The sequence below is a fragment of the Drosophila innubila genome, chromosome X (assembly GCF_004354385.1).
Source record: "Drosophila innubila isolate TH190305 chromosome X, UK_Dinn_1.0, whole genome shotgun sequence".
Taxonomy (NCBI): Eukaryota; Metazoa; Arthropoda; class Insecta; order Diptera; family Drosophilidae; genus Drosophila; species Drosophila innubila.
Window position 1 is genome coordinate 8,184,422 of NC_047626.1, and position 18,087 is coordinate 8,202,508.

Sequence of the window (18,087 nt, forward strand, 5' to 3'; positions counted from 1 at the left end):
AGAGTATTGAAATTATCGCATAGAATATCATATCGCATTAAATATTGAAAAGATCGATATCAATATTCACAAATTATTTAATTATTGTGCGCATTGACCAAAAAAATAAATAAAATAAGACAAAAGAAGATTTTAGTCACAGAGCTTAATGAACTACAGCCTGGGAACAAGTTCGTTCGAACACCTTAGGGATTAGTTCCATGGATCTTGGTCCAAACAATTTGATACAAATCTAATTAACTCAGTACTTGAAAAGCCGGAAATAAACGCAACACACAATTCGATTTCGGTTCCCTTTTTTAAATAAAGAGTTTTTAGTTCTTATAAGCGCTTGCGTGGCAGATAAACAAACTCAAGAAGGAGCAAATACAGACGCAAAATGAGCTAACATAGCTATTGAAATTACGCAAAATGCTCCAAAAGAACTACTGAGCAAAGAGGAAGAACCGATCAAATATGCGCAAAAAGGAGCAAAAAAAAAAACAACTAATCAGAAATGATCAATTGGAAAGCCACATTTTCACTCTCTCAGTTTAGTTGGCAACTCTGCTATAGCAACCCAAGTCTAAATCAATTATCTCATCTTAATTTTCTGAATTTTGTAAAGAACACTATAAAGTTAAAAGGCTTTTCGCAAAGTTCAAAGTTAAAAATGAGCTCAAAAGATTGTTGGGGTAAAACATCGCACGAAATAATTAAAATTTATTACATGTGGACAATTGATAACTTTGGTTTGTTAAGAAATGTGCAATTGGACAAAGGTCTCAAATCACCAAAGTTTCCGAACGACGAAAGTGGATTGCAATTTTGTTTGGAACTGTTTCCCGCGAAATTTGCATATGGGGCAGATTTGAGTGTTTGTTTGAACACTGTTTCGAATAGTTCAGTTCGCAAGGGCTATGTAAAAATGTATTTGCCAGGACGTTCGGCTGATTTTAAATTCCACGGTTTCACTTTAAGTGAACCAATGACATTATTTTTCAATAATTTCTTTAATGAACGTGGTGTTTTTAAAAACGATGAAAAACTTATATTACACTGTGAGATCGCTCTGATTGGAAACCGTGTTGAGAAAAGTGGACAACTTGGCAGTATAATTAAAGTTCCCAATTGTAAATTATCTAAAGATCTTGGTGCTATACTTAATGTCCAGGAATTTTCAGATGTGACAATCGTCACAGCCGACGGCCATAAGATACCAGCCCATAAGTTAATTCTATCAGGTAAGAATTAATCCTACACTCAAAAGATCTTGATGCAATGTACAATTTTATGTTTGCAGCTCGTAGTAAAGTCTTTGCAGCCATGTTTAAGCATGCAATGAAGGAAAATACTGAGAATTGTGTTGCCATTAACGATTTCAATTTCGATGTTGTCTCGGAACTGATTCGATTCATGTATACAGGAGAAGCCCCCAACTTGGAAGAGATGAGTGCAGATCTTCTGGCGGCAGCTGACAAATATGAACTGGACAGACTGAAGGCGATGTGTGCCAAGTCCATGAGCGATAATCTTTCTGTAGATACTGCGACCATAGTGCTAAAGACAGCCGATCTTTATAACCTGAAGGAACTTAAATCCAAGGCAATTGCATTTATTCAAAATAATATTCATGAAGTAACTGAGACGTTGAACTGGAAAAATATTTTAGCAACTATGATCGAGCAAAAAGTCGATGCATTAACACTTGATGATGATCTATCCGAGTAGCCTCGACAGTATAAAATAATCGAGCATACATATATACAGACTGGTGCAACCTCAAGTACTCGTGCTATACTAAAAATAACAATCCACTACATTTAAGTCAATATACGAATTTTTGTACGAATTTCTTTGATCAAAATATTCAAACTAGCGCATTAGTAATTGCCTAATGTTCTTAACTATCTTTTTTTTTTTTTTTTAAATATATATATGCATATATATTTTTGCTTGTAGATTACATATGTGTATTTAATACATTAAATTTGTTTTTATCAAGTCTTAAAAAGTTGCTGAGAGAATAGCTTATCTTCAAGCATTTTCCATTACTTTGATAGCCGTTGGAGTTCCAGAAGAAATCGTGCATAATTTGCTGAGTTTTTGTTTACATTGGGAGTTATTTTTGTTAAATTATTGGGAGCCACCAGCAAAATTGCCTAAAAATTAATCAGCTGTTGGAATGTGATGACATATCGAAATATCGATATCGTGTGGGATAAAAATATGATTCATTTGTAAAACTAAATGAGCTCTTATCTGTATGTGTTGCTCTTTCGTTATCTTTGACGAATATTTTACCGAAAGAGCGACTTTACATTCGGTTGTCAACATGTTTCCTGCACAGTGTTGCCAACTTAGCCGGATCTGGAGTTTTTCGAAGGCCGATCGCGGAAAAAATTGTGATATGGCGGCTGGCGGGAAATGATAAAAATTAATGAATTTGCCAATTTTGTATTTCTAGATCTACGAGTCTATGCCTGTAACATACATTTGACAATTTTGAATAGATGCTGGGATAAAATTGAACTAAAAATTATAAAATCTTTTTATTTTGCTTTCTTGCAGATATGCTAGCTTTTTCTAGATATTTTTGGATTGAAAGCTAATTGTGTTGTTTTTTTTTCCTTATCGCAACTGAGAAATTTAGGAGCAAATTTTTTTAGATTAATATATTGTTGTGCATTGTAACGTATGTAGTTTATAGCATTATTATTCGTCATTTTCTGAGCTGTTCGATGAATCATCCTCAAGTTTTAATTCTTGCAACTGTTCCTCTATCCAAATTTTTAATTTTTAATATATTATCGTAGCTTGACTTCTCATTTCCATCTTGAATGTTATTTTGAATGAACTGAATTGTGTTGAATTTAAGATCCTTTAGTTTGTGGAGATCGGCTATCTTTAGTATCATGTGCAGTTTTTATGGATAGGTTGTCGCTCATGGACTTGGCACATATCGCCTTCAGTCTGTCCAGTTCATACTTGTCGCTGCCGCCAGAAGATCTGCATCCAAGTTGGGGGCTTCCCCTGTATAAATGAATCGAATCATTTCCGATACAACATTGAAATTGAAATCGTCAATTGTGACACAATGCTCAGCATTTTCCTTAATTTCATGCTTAAATAAAAATATAAAATTTGACATCAAGATTTTTAGGGCATTGAATTTATTCTCATTTGACAATATGTTTTTATGAACAGGTATCTTATGGCCGTCGGCTATAAAGATTATCAAATCAGACAATTCCTTTGTATTAAGTCGATCGAAGTCTTGGTTCTTTTGTAGTATAGATCTATTTGCGAACAATTTGCACCAGGCTTAGGTATTAAGACGATTTCGGCATCGCCATTTTTATTATTATAATAAATTTTTGCCTTGCCTCGTGAATAAAGTTTTTCGCGTGATTAAACAAAGATTAAGAATAAGAGATGAGTGATGATTATTTATATGCAATCATATATCGTTTAATCTGCATATCAAAAGCATTTCGATAGTGTTATAGCAAATGAGAACGACGGTTCCAGTGGCGGCCTGTAGCGTCAGTATGCTCAATTACATTCTCAAAATTTTAACTTTAAAGTTATAGAAATTGCAAGTTTTTATACTTTTTGGAAATTGATCACAATTTGAATTGGAAGTCCGCAAAGCAAGCCTGCCAACCCGTTTTTGGTTGCGACACGACGCTTAAAGCAAGTTGGCAGCACTGCAACTACATTTGAAAATCAGCTGTGCTGTCTCGATTCTCGATTTGTCTTCGAATCGATTCAATTCGATTTTTAAACAATCGCTCCCAGCACTACACAGTTGGTTGAAGAAGCTTCACTTGATACGATTTCTCCGTGTGCTCTAAAAATTGACAAAAAAAAAAGCAAAACAAACAATCGAAAAAAAAGGCGAATTGTGCGCGTTGGAGTCCAGGTGCGAAAATTGCAATACGCGAAATATTTAATTGCGACGCAATGCATTAACTAATTGGCCACGCGTGCAGGTGTCGCACTTTTGTTGTCTGTCCAACGGTAAAACGCAATGAAACAGGTGGGCGCATTTTTTTTTTGTAAGGGGGTGTTTCGTATGATGTGGAATTCAGTTGTTTCTGTTGTTGTTGTTACTGATGATGTTATGCTTCACTTATGTATGTGCAAATTAATTGTGCAAGGCAGAATAACGTCAGCGTCAACGTTCGCGTTTTATTATTGCAAACTGTAGAACAATACATATGTGATTACAAACATATACATACAAAAGGTTTATATACATGCATATGCTGATAAAAAAAGTGACAACATTAGTAAGTGTCTGTGTGTATGTGTGCTGTTATTTGATGCCTTTGTGACAGTTAACGTCAACGTTGGCGTTGACGTCGCAGCGGCAGCGGCAGCATCGTAAAAACTATTTAGTTGACTATTTCAGCTGAGTGAATCACTTAAACTAAAATGATGAAGTCTTTTATAATCTTACTCACATATGTGTACATATGTGAGGGTGGGGGGAGGGGGAGTATGGATCACCACAATCGCATTGTTGTTTATGACGCCCTCATATCGCAACAGCAACAGACCGCCAATTGTCGACGTCGCGACGTTGACGCCAGCAGCGACTGCGACTGTGACAGTGGCTGCTGCTGCTGCTGTTATTGGATGAGTCGCGCGTGACAGCCCAACAAGTTTCTTATTGGGATGATGAAGTGTATGTGTGTGTGTGTGTGTGTGTGTGTGCAAACACAATTCCAAGATGATTCCTGGGCATATGACGCAAGAGCTTGTGCCATTTCCTTTTTTTCTTCTTCCTTTCATTTTTATTGCATACTTTTCTGTGTGTTAATGGGTCGAGTGTACGCACACACACACACACATGCACATATCTCTTAGTGAGAGAGCTGTTATTAATATGGCCGCCCAGCCTAAATGTGTTAAAAGGAAGAGAGAATTGAGCGCATTTTATGGCATAACTCATAACAATTTCAATGCAAATTTTTTGCCATTAAGCTAAGCTGTGTGTGTGTTTGTGTGCGCGTATTTACATTTGAGTTGATTAAATTTTTTGTGTGATGTATGTGTGTGTGTGTGTGTGAGGACAACAAGTATTGATTCCAGGCCATGGCTTCAGGATTGCCGTTTGGCCCAAATTGCGCACTAGGCCTAGAGCCAGGGGCGAAACACACAAATCAAAGCTCAGTCGCTGTGGCAACCCTAAAACGACGCCAAGCGACGCGACGCGACGCTGCTTTGCATAACTGCTGACCAAGTGTGCATGTGTGTGTGTGTGTTTGTTAGAGTTGAGATTTTTAGTTCAATTTGCTGAGTCGTGAACTAAATCTGTGATGGAACGTGATTTGATTTGTAATCGATTTTAATTTTTTGTATATGTAAATCGATTTGATTCTGGTACCATTAGATATTAAATACACAGAAATAATTGGATCTAATTTGTTTTTTTATTTTCATTTTGCTAATATAATTTTATGGATTTTTATTTTTTTGTTAAGCAAACATTTTATCAAGGAAACTTACATGATATATGTGAAAAAATGACAAAATTAAAAATAAATTCATTTTTTCTTTAAAATTTATAAAAAATAATTTCAAAATGGTTCAAATCGAAAATAAAATATTCAAATATAAAATTACTGCATATTGTTAAATTATAAGAAAAGGAAAAACTTTTGGAACTTTATGTATTTTCAAGAAATTGTAAAAAAATGAAATGAAAATAATATTTAAGTAAATTAAATGTAAATTTAAAATAAGTACACGCAAGACTGGAATAAATTCTTTCGTTCATTTTAATAAGCCGTTCATTTCAACTTAGTCTGAACGAAAAAACATCACAACTCCAATGTGTGTGCGTGTGTGTATTGGCCATATACATACACGTTTAAACTGCGCGTACATACAGAAAGTGTTGAGCAGCAATGCTAACGTGAACGTTCACGTTCAGTTTCGACTTTCCTTTTGGCCAAAGAACGTGCAACGTTTATTCCTTCTATTAAAAACTTTTGGACGCCTGTGTCGTGTCTCCCAACCAACTACCACAAATGTATCGCAAACGCAAACGCCACTAAATTGTCAATGTGTGTGTGTGTGTGTATGTAAGGTTAACTAAATCTCATTAATATATGCATATAGTTTAAACAAAAATCAAAGTTACTTTGTGTAGTGGGAGGGAAGTATTTAGGTATTGTTTGCTTTTCAGCTTGCTACCTCAACAGATTTCGCTCTCTGTATGTGTAAGTGCGCGTGTGTGTGTGTGTGTGTGTGAGTAGTCGTGTCATGTGACCGCGCGCGCAAAAACCGTTCGTTTTATCACGATTCACATTGCGGCCGACACTTCGTCCTGGCTTCAAAACACACACACGACGGGGCGCCTCTTAGCGTAAGCATGCGCATCAAGCAACTACTACGTGCTGCTCCCACACACACACACACACACATGATCAAAAAAAAAATTAAAGTGTGCAAAAATACTAAAACACTTTTGCAATTTGCTAATATTCAATCAACAGCAATAACAGGCGCCCTAAACTAGGCAACAATAATTGCATTTGCCTAACTTTGCAAGCGAAATATATAACTACACATAAACACAATGCATAAAGAAAGACAAAGAAGAGCTCAAGAGAGTGAGTGAATGTGTAGTGTGATTGTGTGCGCGTGTTAAGTATGAGTAGCTTGTGTGGGTGAGCGAGCGCGTGTCAGGCTGTGCTGCTGTCAGTGTTGCCACAACAGCTTTTTTTACGGCAATTTGAGTTTTTTTTTTTAAATTTGGCAAAAATTTTATTTTTTTTATTTCTTTTTACAAATCATGCTTAAAAATTCATTGATTCCACAACTTCAAATTAGACTATAAACAAATATTGAACACCATTAAAAATTAAAAAAAAAAAAAAAAACGAATAGCTGGTGTTACTCAAATATCAGAAATTTGAGTTTGAGATTTACAAAAACGGACATCTAAGTTTTTTTTTTTTTTAATTTTATCAACATAAAACATTATTGGCATATTTTATGCACTAAATATATTAATATAAACAAAAATTTATAAAATAAAATCTATTTTTATTTATTTATTTATTGTTGTGCTTTATTTTCCTTATTATTTTACATTCATTAAAGCTATATATAATATTATTAATATACAGAGCTTAGAAATTTCTTTACAATTGTTATATTTTATGTATTTATTTTATTTTTGTAATGCTGATTACGTTTATTTACAAAAATTTTGTTTTTCAAGGAAACCTTGATTTGATTAAGTATAATCACTAACTTACTAAAAATCTATTTAGAAATGTATCTATTAGCTCAACAGCCTTTTTCACCTTTTGACTAGAAAAACAGCTTTTTTTCATGTCCAAAGTTAACAACACTAGCTGCCATAGTGGGTAAGAGAGCGGTAGCGAGAGTGGGAGAGAGCGTGAGAGTAAACGTGAGCGAAAGCTTCACAGGGTTGACACTGACACGCGCGCGCTGCTAAACGTCCTCGTCCTAGTGAGCAGCGTCGTTCTCACGCTCTCACGCTGTCCTCGTGTCGCGTGCGCCAAGCAGAAGGTGCAAATGAAAAAAAAAAAAAAAAGGAAAATGCCTTTACACTCACGACGCCGCCACTCTGCTCAAATTGGCAGCAGCAGCGACAGCAGCAGCTCCAGTTGCCAACTAACCAGCTAACCAGAAGCATTTTTCTTGTCTTACATATCCCCGTGTGTGTTTTGGTCCGACTTTGAATTTCGACTCCGTCTGCGTTTATTATTTTCTTTTTTTTTTTTTTTTGAGCCGTTGTCTCTTTTTGCATGTGTATGTGATTGAATCTCTGTGTGTGTGTGTGTGCGAGTGTGTGTGTGTGTGTGTGTGTGTGTCTTTTTCCAGTGAAAAATCAATTGATACATATATTTTTGTTATTAGTGCAAAAAAAAAAACAACTGAAATATGCTAAATAATAATATACTACAGATGAGAAAAATACCAATGTGAATAACAACTTGTAAAAAGTTGTACAAAAGAAAGATACTTTGCTCAATTGTTGTTTTAATTTGTTGTATTTTTTTTGCGTGTGCTGTTTATTATTATTGTTATTGTTGTTGTTATTCGCAACATAAACGGCGGGGACAAAAAACACAGGAGCGGGCGCGGGCAGAAGGCGCCAAATGCATAAATAAAAATGTAGTAAATCCATGTGAGTAGCAACAAGCAATTTGAGCAGGAAGAAAGAACACAAAAAAAAATGAACGAAGAAATTGTGAGATGTGTTTGTGTGTGTGTGTGTGCGTGTGCGTGAAAAATCTGTAAATCGAGGTTATCTATACGTGCACACTCGCACACATAAATATATAATACATACACATGCAGAGCAAGACCAAAAGAGCGAGAGTGAGTTGTAGAGCGGAAGCGTTGGGAAGAGTTGGGGCGAGAGAGCGTGCTGGCTTGTGTGTGCTCAGCCTCCCAACCAGTGTTGCCAACTTTTCAAAGCCTTAAAAACCTATATCAACATTTTAAAATAGCTAGAAAATGCTAGAAAATCCGCAAGCAAGTCGGATTAAAAGCATTTATAGTTTTTAGTTTGATTTTATATACTAGCATCCCATGAAAATAGGAAAATGAATGTAAAAGGCATAAGGAGGCAACTTCCCAACACTACAAAGCATTTGAATTCTCAATCAGTACTGAAAAACCAAGTCTATTAGAATAGACAGTATCCTTTTTTTTTTTTTTTCAATTTAATTTAAAAATAAAAAAGAAGTGTTTACAGCTAAATAAAATAGTAACCTAGTAATAATAGTTTGTGTTATATCCAGTAGTTTTTTTTTTTAAATAAAAATTTAGCTGGAATTCCCGCCAGCCGCCATGTTACAATCTTTCCGCGTTTGGCGCTCGAAAAACTCCAGATTTGGCGGAAAATAAAGCAGAGCTGGCAACACTGCTGTTTACACAACCAGCAGGAACAACAGCAACAAGAACAACAACAAGCGATGGCATTTTAATCATCATTAGGAAGCACACACACATACATATGTATTTGCTTGCATACATACAGGCGCATTGCATGATACACAGAGAGAATCATTAAAAACAGAGCAGCGGCTACGTTTATCCGTTGTCGTCGGTCAGGCGCCGACATGTGTGTGTAGGTGTATTTTTTTTGAGTGTATGCGCGTGTGTGTGTGTATGTCCAGAGTTTGTTTCTTTGTGTTGTTTGTTTGCGCAAATTAAATTTAAAGTATGCCAGCGATTTGCTTTTCACTTTTTTTTTTACTGTTGCGCGCGTCGTGTGTCCTGGACACACACACACACACGTGCGCGCAAAGAGGGTGAGCGTGTGTGTGTGTGTGTGTATACATATGTATATAAGTGTTTGTTCGTTTGTTTGACAAAGCGTAAACAATTGCAAATAAGAAGAAAAAAGGCAACATCGACAACGCGATGAGTGTGCGAAAAATCGATTTGTGTGCCATCCCAAAAATAAGTGCAAATACCTACACACATATTTGTATACATAAGTGTGTGTATAACCCATATACTGAATACATACATACATACATACAGATTGTACATTTGAAATTGTGTTGCCATAGGTCTTGCCCCAATGTTTGTAATGTTGTGCAACATTTGTGGCAAACAGCGATTTTCAATTATATCCATTTAACATTTGACTCTCGACACTGCCCACAGTTACACATTTATCGCATTCACACACGCACACACACATACACACAAACACACACAAAGCAGAGCAACCTCATTACCATCCCCCATTGCCCATTTAAATGCTGCCAGCTCACTCGCACTTACACACGTTTAACAGTAACAGCAGCAGCAGCAACCTGCGGCAGCGACAGCGACAGCGCCGCGGCAGCGCAGCTCGTTTTATAGCGCGCACCTTTTCAACGGCCATTGCATTGAAAATGAAGATGGCACTTGAGCGCGACTTGTGCTTTAATTAATTTATCGTTCCACGCTCCAAAAAGCCAGGCGACAAAGCTGTCGTTAACGATATTGCAATAGTATTAAAAAAACATTTCAATTAATTCGTATGAAATTGTTGATTCTTGAACATCATAGAAATTTTTGAGAGAAAAACTCAATGGTCCATAATGCAAAACAATATATTACAATTAAATGGCATACATATGTAATACAAAATAAATATTCTGCTAGAAGCAACAAGTTTATAGAAAACTTCCGATATGGCTTTAGAAAATTATAAAATCTAAGAATTTCTTTGATTTTAAAACTAATATTATATCATTAGATTTTTATGAAATCTTTCGATTTAGTTATCGATTTAGTTATATTTTATTAAATTATAAAACTAATAATAATTTATTACATTGCGATAAAACAAGAAATTATAAGATACAGTTTCATAAAGTTATAAAACTGACAATATTACATTTTCATGAGCTTTCAAAAGAATCGCATTAAATTATAAAGCTAACAATATTTCATGATTAATTTCGATAAAATTTTCTTGAAATTATTAAAAAAAAAAAAGAAACTGTAGGATGGAATTGTAAAGCTATCGACTTTACAGTTTCATTAAAAATGCATATCCTAATTGGAATTTCATTAAATTTTAAAACTAACAAGATTTTATTACAATTTGATGATTAATTTCGATAAAATTCTCTTAAATTTATTAAAAAAAACTCTTAGATGGAATTATAAAGCTATCGACATTACAGTTTCATTAAAAAATTCTTATCCTTTTTAAAATTTATTAAAGTATAAAACTAATTTCGATTAAATTCTCTTAAAATTATTTAAAAAAAAAACTCTTAGATGGAATTATAAAGCTAAGTTTCATTAAAAAATGATTATCCTAATTGGAATTTCATTAAATTATAAAACTAACAAGATTTCATTACAATTTGATGAGAGATCTGTATGGATGCTGAAAAGTATGCTAGCGATTCTGTTAGTTTTATTCCTACCTTCTTGTACTCATTGTTGTCCATCATGCTACACAATGCAATTCCGTTCAATTGTTTCGATGACTGAATGTATGTGTGTGTGTGTGTGTGAGTGTGTGTGTGTGTGTGAGTGAATGTATGTCAGTGTTTTTGCTATTGCATCATCATATTGTTAGACAGGAATTGACGAGTGTCTATGTGTGTGTGTGTGTGTGTGGCATTGTTGCAAGCAGCAATCCATTAACGTATAATAGCATGCAACAAAACTTTCAACTAATGCGATTCACTTTTTGTTTGATTACAGCTCTTAATTCGACTATTGCTAACCTAGTTTCACTTCCCAAACAACACAAAAAATCAAATCCCAAATAAATTAAAACAAACAAAGATCGAAGAAGAACAAGAAGCAGCAGCAGCAAAATAACAAACACAAAAAAAAAACTAGATAAATTAAAAGAGATACAAAAAACACATAAGAAATAAACCTGGCAAATTCCTCAAACTTCTAGCAAAATCCTTCTACAAAGCTAGAACAGTTCAAAGTATAAGGAGAAGAAGAAGAAGAAGCAGCATTATTATACAATTTTTGAGAGTTTCTACAGCAGCAGCGGCAGCGGCGGAGGACGACTCATGTTAGAAAAATGAAAAAGTTCACATTTAAAGGAGTTCTGGATGGATTTCGACAAAGCGTACAGCCGCAAGCCATACGACAGGAGCAGGAAATCCAGGAGCAATTAAAACCCGATCATTTCACATTGAAGAAAGTAAGAAGAAAGAGAAAAAGAGAGAGGGAGAGAGAGAGAGAGAGAAAAAATAAAACCAAACAAGCGAAATCCCTCAAAGTGCAACAATATATCTAATCTATTTATTTAGAGAGTTCTATGACGTCTGTTGTAGCCAGCGGATGTTTTATCTGGTAGCTGTACTCGATTGAATCTATCATAAGACACACGCGGCTATTACAGTCCGGTTCAAAATGCAACGTAAAACAATTTTAATTCAACAGTTTAACTGTTCAATTTCTTGTTACCATTTTTTAATTGGTCCTTATTTATCTTTCTTATAGACCTTTCGCCATGGCTTTCCATTTTCACCCACATCCTTTGCCTTCGATCCAGTACAAAAACTATTAGCGATTGGTGATAAATCCGGCTATATACGCATGTAAGTTAAAATATCGGATTTATTTAAATTTTTCTAATTAATTTAATTTTAAGAGGGGTTTTTTTTGATTAAACTCAAGAGATCAGGGTTGTTTAAAGCAGAGATTCCAAGTAAAAATTTTTAATTCCAAAAAATGAAATTTAAATATAAATTTTCTTACTATTTTCTGATTTTTTAAATTAGTATCATAATGATTAATTTTAACTCTTTTGTTATTTATTTTTATTATAAAAAATGGAAAAAAAATTTTTGGTTTGACAATGTTAAAGTAAAAATCTAACATGAGAGTTAGTCTATGACTTTTAGAAAAGTATTAAAAGTATTAATTCAAGAGCACATAGTTTTATTTATTCAGGTCAAAAAATTGGTGTTTTATTTTATTAGTCTGTAGTGTAGCATAAATTTATAATTAGAATACATTATTTATTTAAAATTTAATCGACTTGATCTAATTGATTGATTCTTTTAGATTGGGGCGACCTGGCGTCGATGCACATGCCAAACACGAGGGCGAATCCGAGTGCGCAGTTCTCTTTGCCACATTCCTGGTCAATGAGGGAGCCCTGGTCACAGTCACCGCCGATGACACCATACACTTGTGGAGCATACGCCAAAAGACGCCGCGCATTGTGCAGAGCCTCAAATTTCAGCGCGAGCGGTAAATATCATTTGAATTACAAATGCTTATAATAATTCTTATGTATTTATTTACACTTTAATTTAATTAATTTTTTCAGGGTCACTTGCATACATTTGCCCGTGGGCAGCAAATGGCTGTACGTAGGCACCGAGAAGGGTAACATACACGTCGTTCACATAGATACATTTGCACTTAGTGGATATATTATTAACTGGAATAAAGCAATTGAAGTGTGAGTAACAGAAACAAAAAATTCTTATTAAAAAAAAAACATTGCCTACTTCTCGGTGCTAGCCTTAAAATTAATGCGGTACCCTGTGCTCATTCAGAAAAAATCCACATGTCTGAGTAATGCATCTCTGTGGATCACAGATCAGAGAACCTTAAAGAGCTAGAGAAGTAATATTTTGTATAAATATCCTGTTTGCCATAACAATATAAATTTAGATTTGATGTTCAGTATTAATCGAACGACGAAAGCGTTAGCGAGTTTTATCTGATAATTTTTTAATGCAAATAAATATTAGAGAAATTTCACTAAGATGTTAAAAAAAAAAACTTCACTATTATTATCTTCAAATTTTGTAAGCATATAGTTGACCATAGTCCTTAACTAAGCAGCAATATCTTTCGAATCGGATAATACAAACATAAGTTATTTAAGAAACCAATTTTCAACTTGTTTTAAGTGCTGAAAAAAGTTTTCGTTTTTTAAGAGTACCTGAGTACAGGGTATTATTTTGTGATTATTATTATCACTGCAGCGAATTTACTTGTTTGGTTGTTGTTTCTTTTGTTTAGGGTTAGAACTAGTCATCCAGGTGCTGTGATTGCGTTATGTGATAATCCATTGGATGCAAACAAGGTGAGTTGTTATATTATTAAATGTTATGTTAATTAATTAAAATAGTGGAAAAGTGAAAGAATATATATTTCTTAGACTTTCACACTCTTATTAAAATGAAATATAAAATAAATAATTATAATTCGAATGTGAAAATAAGATTCATTTGAAAATTTAAGTGATATTCATCTTATACTTCCATAACTAGCTAAATATATTCACAAAACTCTTACATATCACTCTTTATATCTTTTATTTTTGCTTCTCTATTCTCTTTCATTAGTTGCTTATTGCATTTGAGTGTGGGCTGCTTGTATTGTGGGATCTGAAAGCGAAATGCGCTGAAATTCGATGGCAGGCAGCCGAGCCTGTTAAATCTTTGGCCTGGCATTACGAGGGCAAATACTTTGTATCTTCGCACACAGATGGATCCATTTGCTCTTGGCCCACCAGGCCGCAGCCCAAGCCCCAGTCCCAAGTTTGTCCGCATGGTAAGTTTGATAAACCTTATGACGATACATAAGCCCCAATGAAATATCAATCTTTTTCTCCGTTCACATAGCGAAAATCAACAAGGATGGCAATGCGGAGAAATGCAAACCGATTTATAAAGTTGACTTGAAGTCCAGCACAACTGGGTAAGCATAATTACCTACATAATAATAATATATTTTTTTTTTAGTAAATAATACTCGACTTGAATAGGCATAAGTGAATTTTTTGAAGAACAGTAGAGTTTTTTATACGAAACATAAATAAATTAACCAATTTTATTATTCACCAACTTTACATTTATCTGTCTCTTTTCATTAGCGAAACCTTTACAATTTTCTCTGGGGGCATGCCATCGGAGAAGGGCTCAAAGTCGAATTGCATCACCGTCATGGTGGGCAAGACCACAACCGTTTTGGAAATGGAGCATGCCGTTTGCGATTTCATCACGCTCTGCGAGAATCCCTGGCCCTGCGGTAAGTTTTATAAATATAATCGTAAATATATCGTATGAAAATCGTAATTTACGATGAATTCTAAGAAGAATTGCCCATGGGTTTAAAATCAATATCGAGCTTAGACTTTTTACGAAGAAGTTATAACCAAGGCTGCAAACCGGTTCTGAACCGAACCTCGTAGAACCGGTTCGGTTCGGGCTCTTAAGCAGCCTGAACCGAATCATGAACCGAGCCCTTCTAATTATTTACTTTGCGAACCCGAACCTAAACCGAACCGATTTCTAAAGTAAAAGGTTTGATTCGAAAAAAAAAATGATTACATTAATTTCATGGTTTTCTAATATTATTTTAGACTTCGGATTAAAATAAGTCATATTTAAATCTTCAAAAAAATTTAAATTATCATCAAAATTTTGTTTCTTTTAAAAAAAAATTTAATTAATTTAAAATGTAGAGAAAAATGAACAAAAATACAAATATTTTTTCTATGAAATTGAACCAAGGCTCGAACCCAAACCTTGGGTTTAGGGGGTATATGAACCAATTCGCGAACCAAACCGATGTCTTGCTCTATGGTTCGAACCGCCGAACCGAACCATTAACAAAATTTTGGAGGTTTGCGGCCTTGGTTGTAACTATTTCATATATTGGTAATAACAAAAAAAATTTAAAACCCAAATGAATTTACGTATAGAGATAAGAATCAGTTGGCGGTCTTTTTTCAATTGAATTTTAAAATTAAGGCAAAATTAGGTCTTTTTTATTGAAACTTGACAAAAATGCTTATGCTTAAAATTAAATTTAAAAAAAGCTAGTTAAGACCGCCAACTAATTCTTATCTCTAAATTCGTTCCCTAAACTCAAAGTCATTATAGCTAGGCCTCTATCTGTGGTTTTTTTAAATATTTTTTTTTTAGGTAAGTCGAAAAAAGTGGAAGCTCGATATTGATTTCAGACATATGGTTTCTTGGGCAATTCTTCTTAGAATTCATCGTAGATTACGAATTTCATAAACGCTTTGTGGCGAAAAAAATTTACCCACTCTAATATACATATATATTTGAAATTAAATTTCATAACGAATCTCTCTCTCTCTCTCTCTTTCGCTTTTTATAGAAACCCAGGAGCCATATGCGATAGCTGTGCTGCTTCAATATGACTTAGTATTAATAGACTTATTAACGCCCGGTTTTCCATGTTTTGAATCGCCTTATCCAATGGACTTACACGAATCACCTGTTACATGTTGCACATATTTAACCGATTGCCCATCGGATTTGGTTCCTGCTTTCTATTCTGTAAGTTCGAGTCACTTTAGAATGCAAAATCGTGAGTATAAAGACATTGATGATGATTCGATCAGCCTGATGCATTGAGTACATCTTTACACATCTCTCAGCTCAGTCCAAGAAATTAAGAAAATTAAACACAGTATACAAAACTCTTCTCTCACTCAACTATTTATGTCTCGCTCTTTTTCACTCTCATTGTAGGTTGGTCGCACAACGACAAGTAAAAAAACGGGCTTCTCGGAACGTGAATGGCCCATATCTGGCGGAGAATGGTCACCAGCCTCATGCAGTTACTCGGAGATTGTCATCACAGGGCATCAGGATGGCAGCCTGAAATTCTGGGACTCTGGCGCTGGCACACTCCAGGTGTGTATTTTTTGTTAAATCCAAATAAATAACTAATAATTTTTTTTGAAGAGGAATCCTTAGTTGAAATTGGGAAGAGATTTATATTTCTTAGTTAAAAACAAGTGAGCGTTTACAGTCGAGCACGCTCGACAGTAGGATACCCTGTGCCCAAGTACTCTGTACTGAAAGTTGATTTTCGACCGATTGTTCCTATGGCAGCTATATGATATAGGAAACCGATGTGAACCAAATTTGGCCAGGATAAATAAGACCAGCTTAAATGCATATTCTATCAGCTTGGTTAAGATATCTCAAAAAACAAAAAACTTTTTCATAATAAGACTAGGTTTTCGACTGAGCGTCTCTGTGGCAGCTATATGATATAGTGGTCCGATTTGAACCAAATATGATCGGGATGTATATCACCCTCACAGATGTACATTGTGTCAGATTGGTTGAGATATCTCAAAAAATCAAGAAGTTTTTCATACTAAAACTTCCTTTTCGATTTATCGTTCCTATGGCAGCTATATGATATAGAGCTCCGATCAAGAAAAAAAACAAACTCTGCGTATGGTATCCAGGAACCTACATATTAAGTTTGAAATCTTTAGCTCTTATGATCGCTGGAGCGACGCGTTCAAACAAACGGACGGACAGACAGACGGACAGACAGACGGACAGACAGACGGACAGACAGACGGACTTGGCTCAATCGACTCGGCTATTGATCCTGATGAAGAATATATATACTTTGGGGGTCTGCCACGCTCATTCTGCGAAACAAATTATACCCTTTTTGCCCATTTTGAATGGGCTCAAGGAATAATAATATGTTAACCAAGCTTACCAACATATGAAAATTGGAAAGGGGTTTCATCAATACACCCTAAGGGATTATATGTTATTAAAAAATATTTCTGGTACTGACTTGATGAAATCATTTTGCATTTGACGAATAACATATTTTTCGAGATTAATCTAATCAATTGACCTTGTTGTAGATTCTGTACAAACTGAAGACGGCCAAGATGTTTGAGAAGCCGCGTCACGTTAGCCACGCGGATAGCGATAATCCATTGGCTGTGCATTTGATATTTCTATGCTCGGAATCGCGACGTTTGTGTGTCGCTGGTGCCATGGGACAGGTAATGTTGTTCAAATTTCGCAAGGTCGAGTCCACATCGGAGGTGCTGGTGCTGGAGATTCCAATACTCTATGAGAACTTTGATGACAATTATGGCACAAGTCCTGAATGCGATTTCCTAACCGGACATCAGGTGCAAAAGACCGAATCCAGTGATTCCGATAAGGTAAGACGGTTAAGCATTAAAATAGATATGTGAAAAGCAAATTGAAATATCAATGCATTAGTTTTTAAATAAAAATGCTGAAAAATAAAGTTAGTTTCGAAAACAAGTACATGAAAAATATAGTTATTTTTAAGTTATTTAAAGTGAGTGTCTTTAATTTAAGTTGAATTGTATTAAAAACCAGCTTTTTTCTTTGGGAATTAGTTACGTAATGCATGGGTTTTAAAACTAAGGCGTGCTGAAAATAAACTTTTGTTCCTATTTAATATTTAGTATCGCTGTCTAGGTTTTGATTTTTTTCCTTGACTTTGAACTTGAATATTAAACAATTGATATTATCAAGATTGCACAAGTTTTAAACTGTCTTTTTTTCTGCCCGAACAGACGGAGAGCACGTTGAAGGTGCGTTTTGGAGCTCAGCGAAAACCACCGGGTTTTCAATCCCAATTGGTTTGTCTGACCACGGGGCCGAATCGTCGAACCGTGCAGGTTACCTCGTTGTGCATCAACTCAAGCTATGGCCTGTAAGTAACTGTTACATTCTCTTGCTCTACCTCTACCTCTCTCTGTCTCTCTCAAACACACACACACACATCTACACACACTCAGACACACACACACACACACACACAGCGCTGACACGCGGA

The 18,087-nt window shown here is 35.0% G+C and overlaps 2 protein-coding genes across 6 annotated transcripts in view; both read left to right on the top strand.

Moving 5' to 3' along the window:
- Positions 1-520: 520 nt before the first annotated feature.
- LOC117793809 (protein roadkill-like) lies at positions 521-1,886 on the top strand. The gene is made up of 2 exons (XM_034634231.1): positions 521-1,223; positions 1,283-1,886. The coding sequence occupies exons 1-2, from the start codon at positions 653-655 to the stop codon at positions 1,708-1,710; spliced, it is 999 nt and encodes a 332-aa protein (XP_034490122.1). The 5' UTR covers positions 521-652; the 3' UTR covers positions 1,711-1,886.
- Positions 1,887-3,719: 1,833 nt separating this feature from the next.
- Positions 3,720-18,087, top strand: part of LOC117793788 (syntaxin-binding protein 5) — a 32,792-nt gene continuing 18,424 nt past the window's right edge. For 3 of the 5 annotated variants that reach the window (XM_034634190.1, XM_034634193.1, XM_034634194.1), the window contains exons 1-13: positions 3,720-4,021; positions 11,194-11,653; positions 11,956-12,053; positions 12,523-12,711; positions 12,791-12,925; positions 13,495-13,558; positions 13,821-14,028; positions 14,100-14,175; positions 14,351-14,505; positions 15,604-15,785; positions 15,981-16,145; positions 17,132-17,440; positions 17,825-17,964. In XM_034634190.1, the coding sequence (XP_034490081.1) occupies positions 11,531-11,653; positions 11,956-12,053; positions 12,523-12,711; positions 12,791-12,925; positions 13,495-13,558; positions 13,821-14,028; positions 14,100-14,175; positions 14,351-14,505; positions 15,604-15,785; positions 15,981-16,145; positions 17,132-17,440; positions 17,825-17,964 (1,844 nt within the window). In that variant the 5' untranslated portion in view covers positions 3,720-4,021; positions 11,194-11,530. The remainder of the gene's footprint in view (positions 4,022-11,193; positions 11,654-11,955; positions 12,054-12,522; positions 12,712-12,790; positions 12,926-13,494; positions 13,559-13,820; positions 14,029-14,099; positions 14,176-14,350; positions 14,506-15,603; positions 15,786-15,980; positions 16,146-17,131; positions 17,441-17,824; positions 17,965-18,087) is intronic. The other 2 variants (XM_034634191.1, XM_034634192.1) reach the window with 2 other exon arrangements.

Coding starts and splice junctions, on each gene's coding strand:
- LOC117793809 (XM_034634231.1), top strand. CDS start 653: ATGAGCTCAAAAGATTGTTGGGGTAAAACATCGCACGAAATAATTAAA. Junction 1,224..1,282: donor CCATAAGTTAATTCTATCAG/GTAAGAATTAAT, acceptor TTATGTTTGCAG/CTCGTAGTAAAGTCTTTGCA.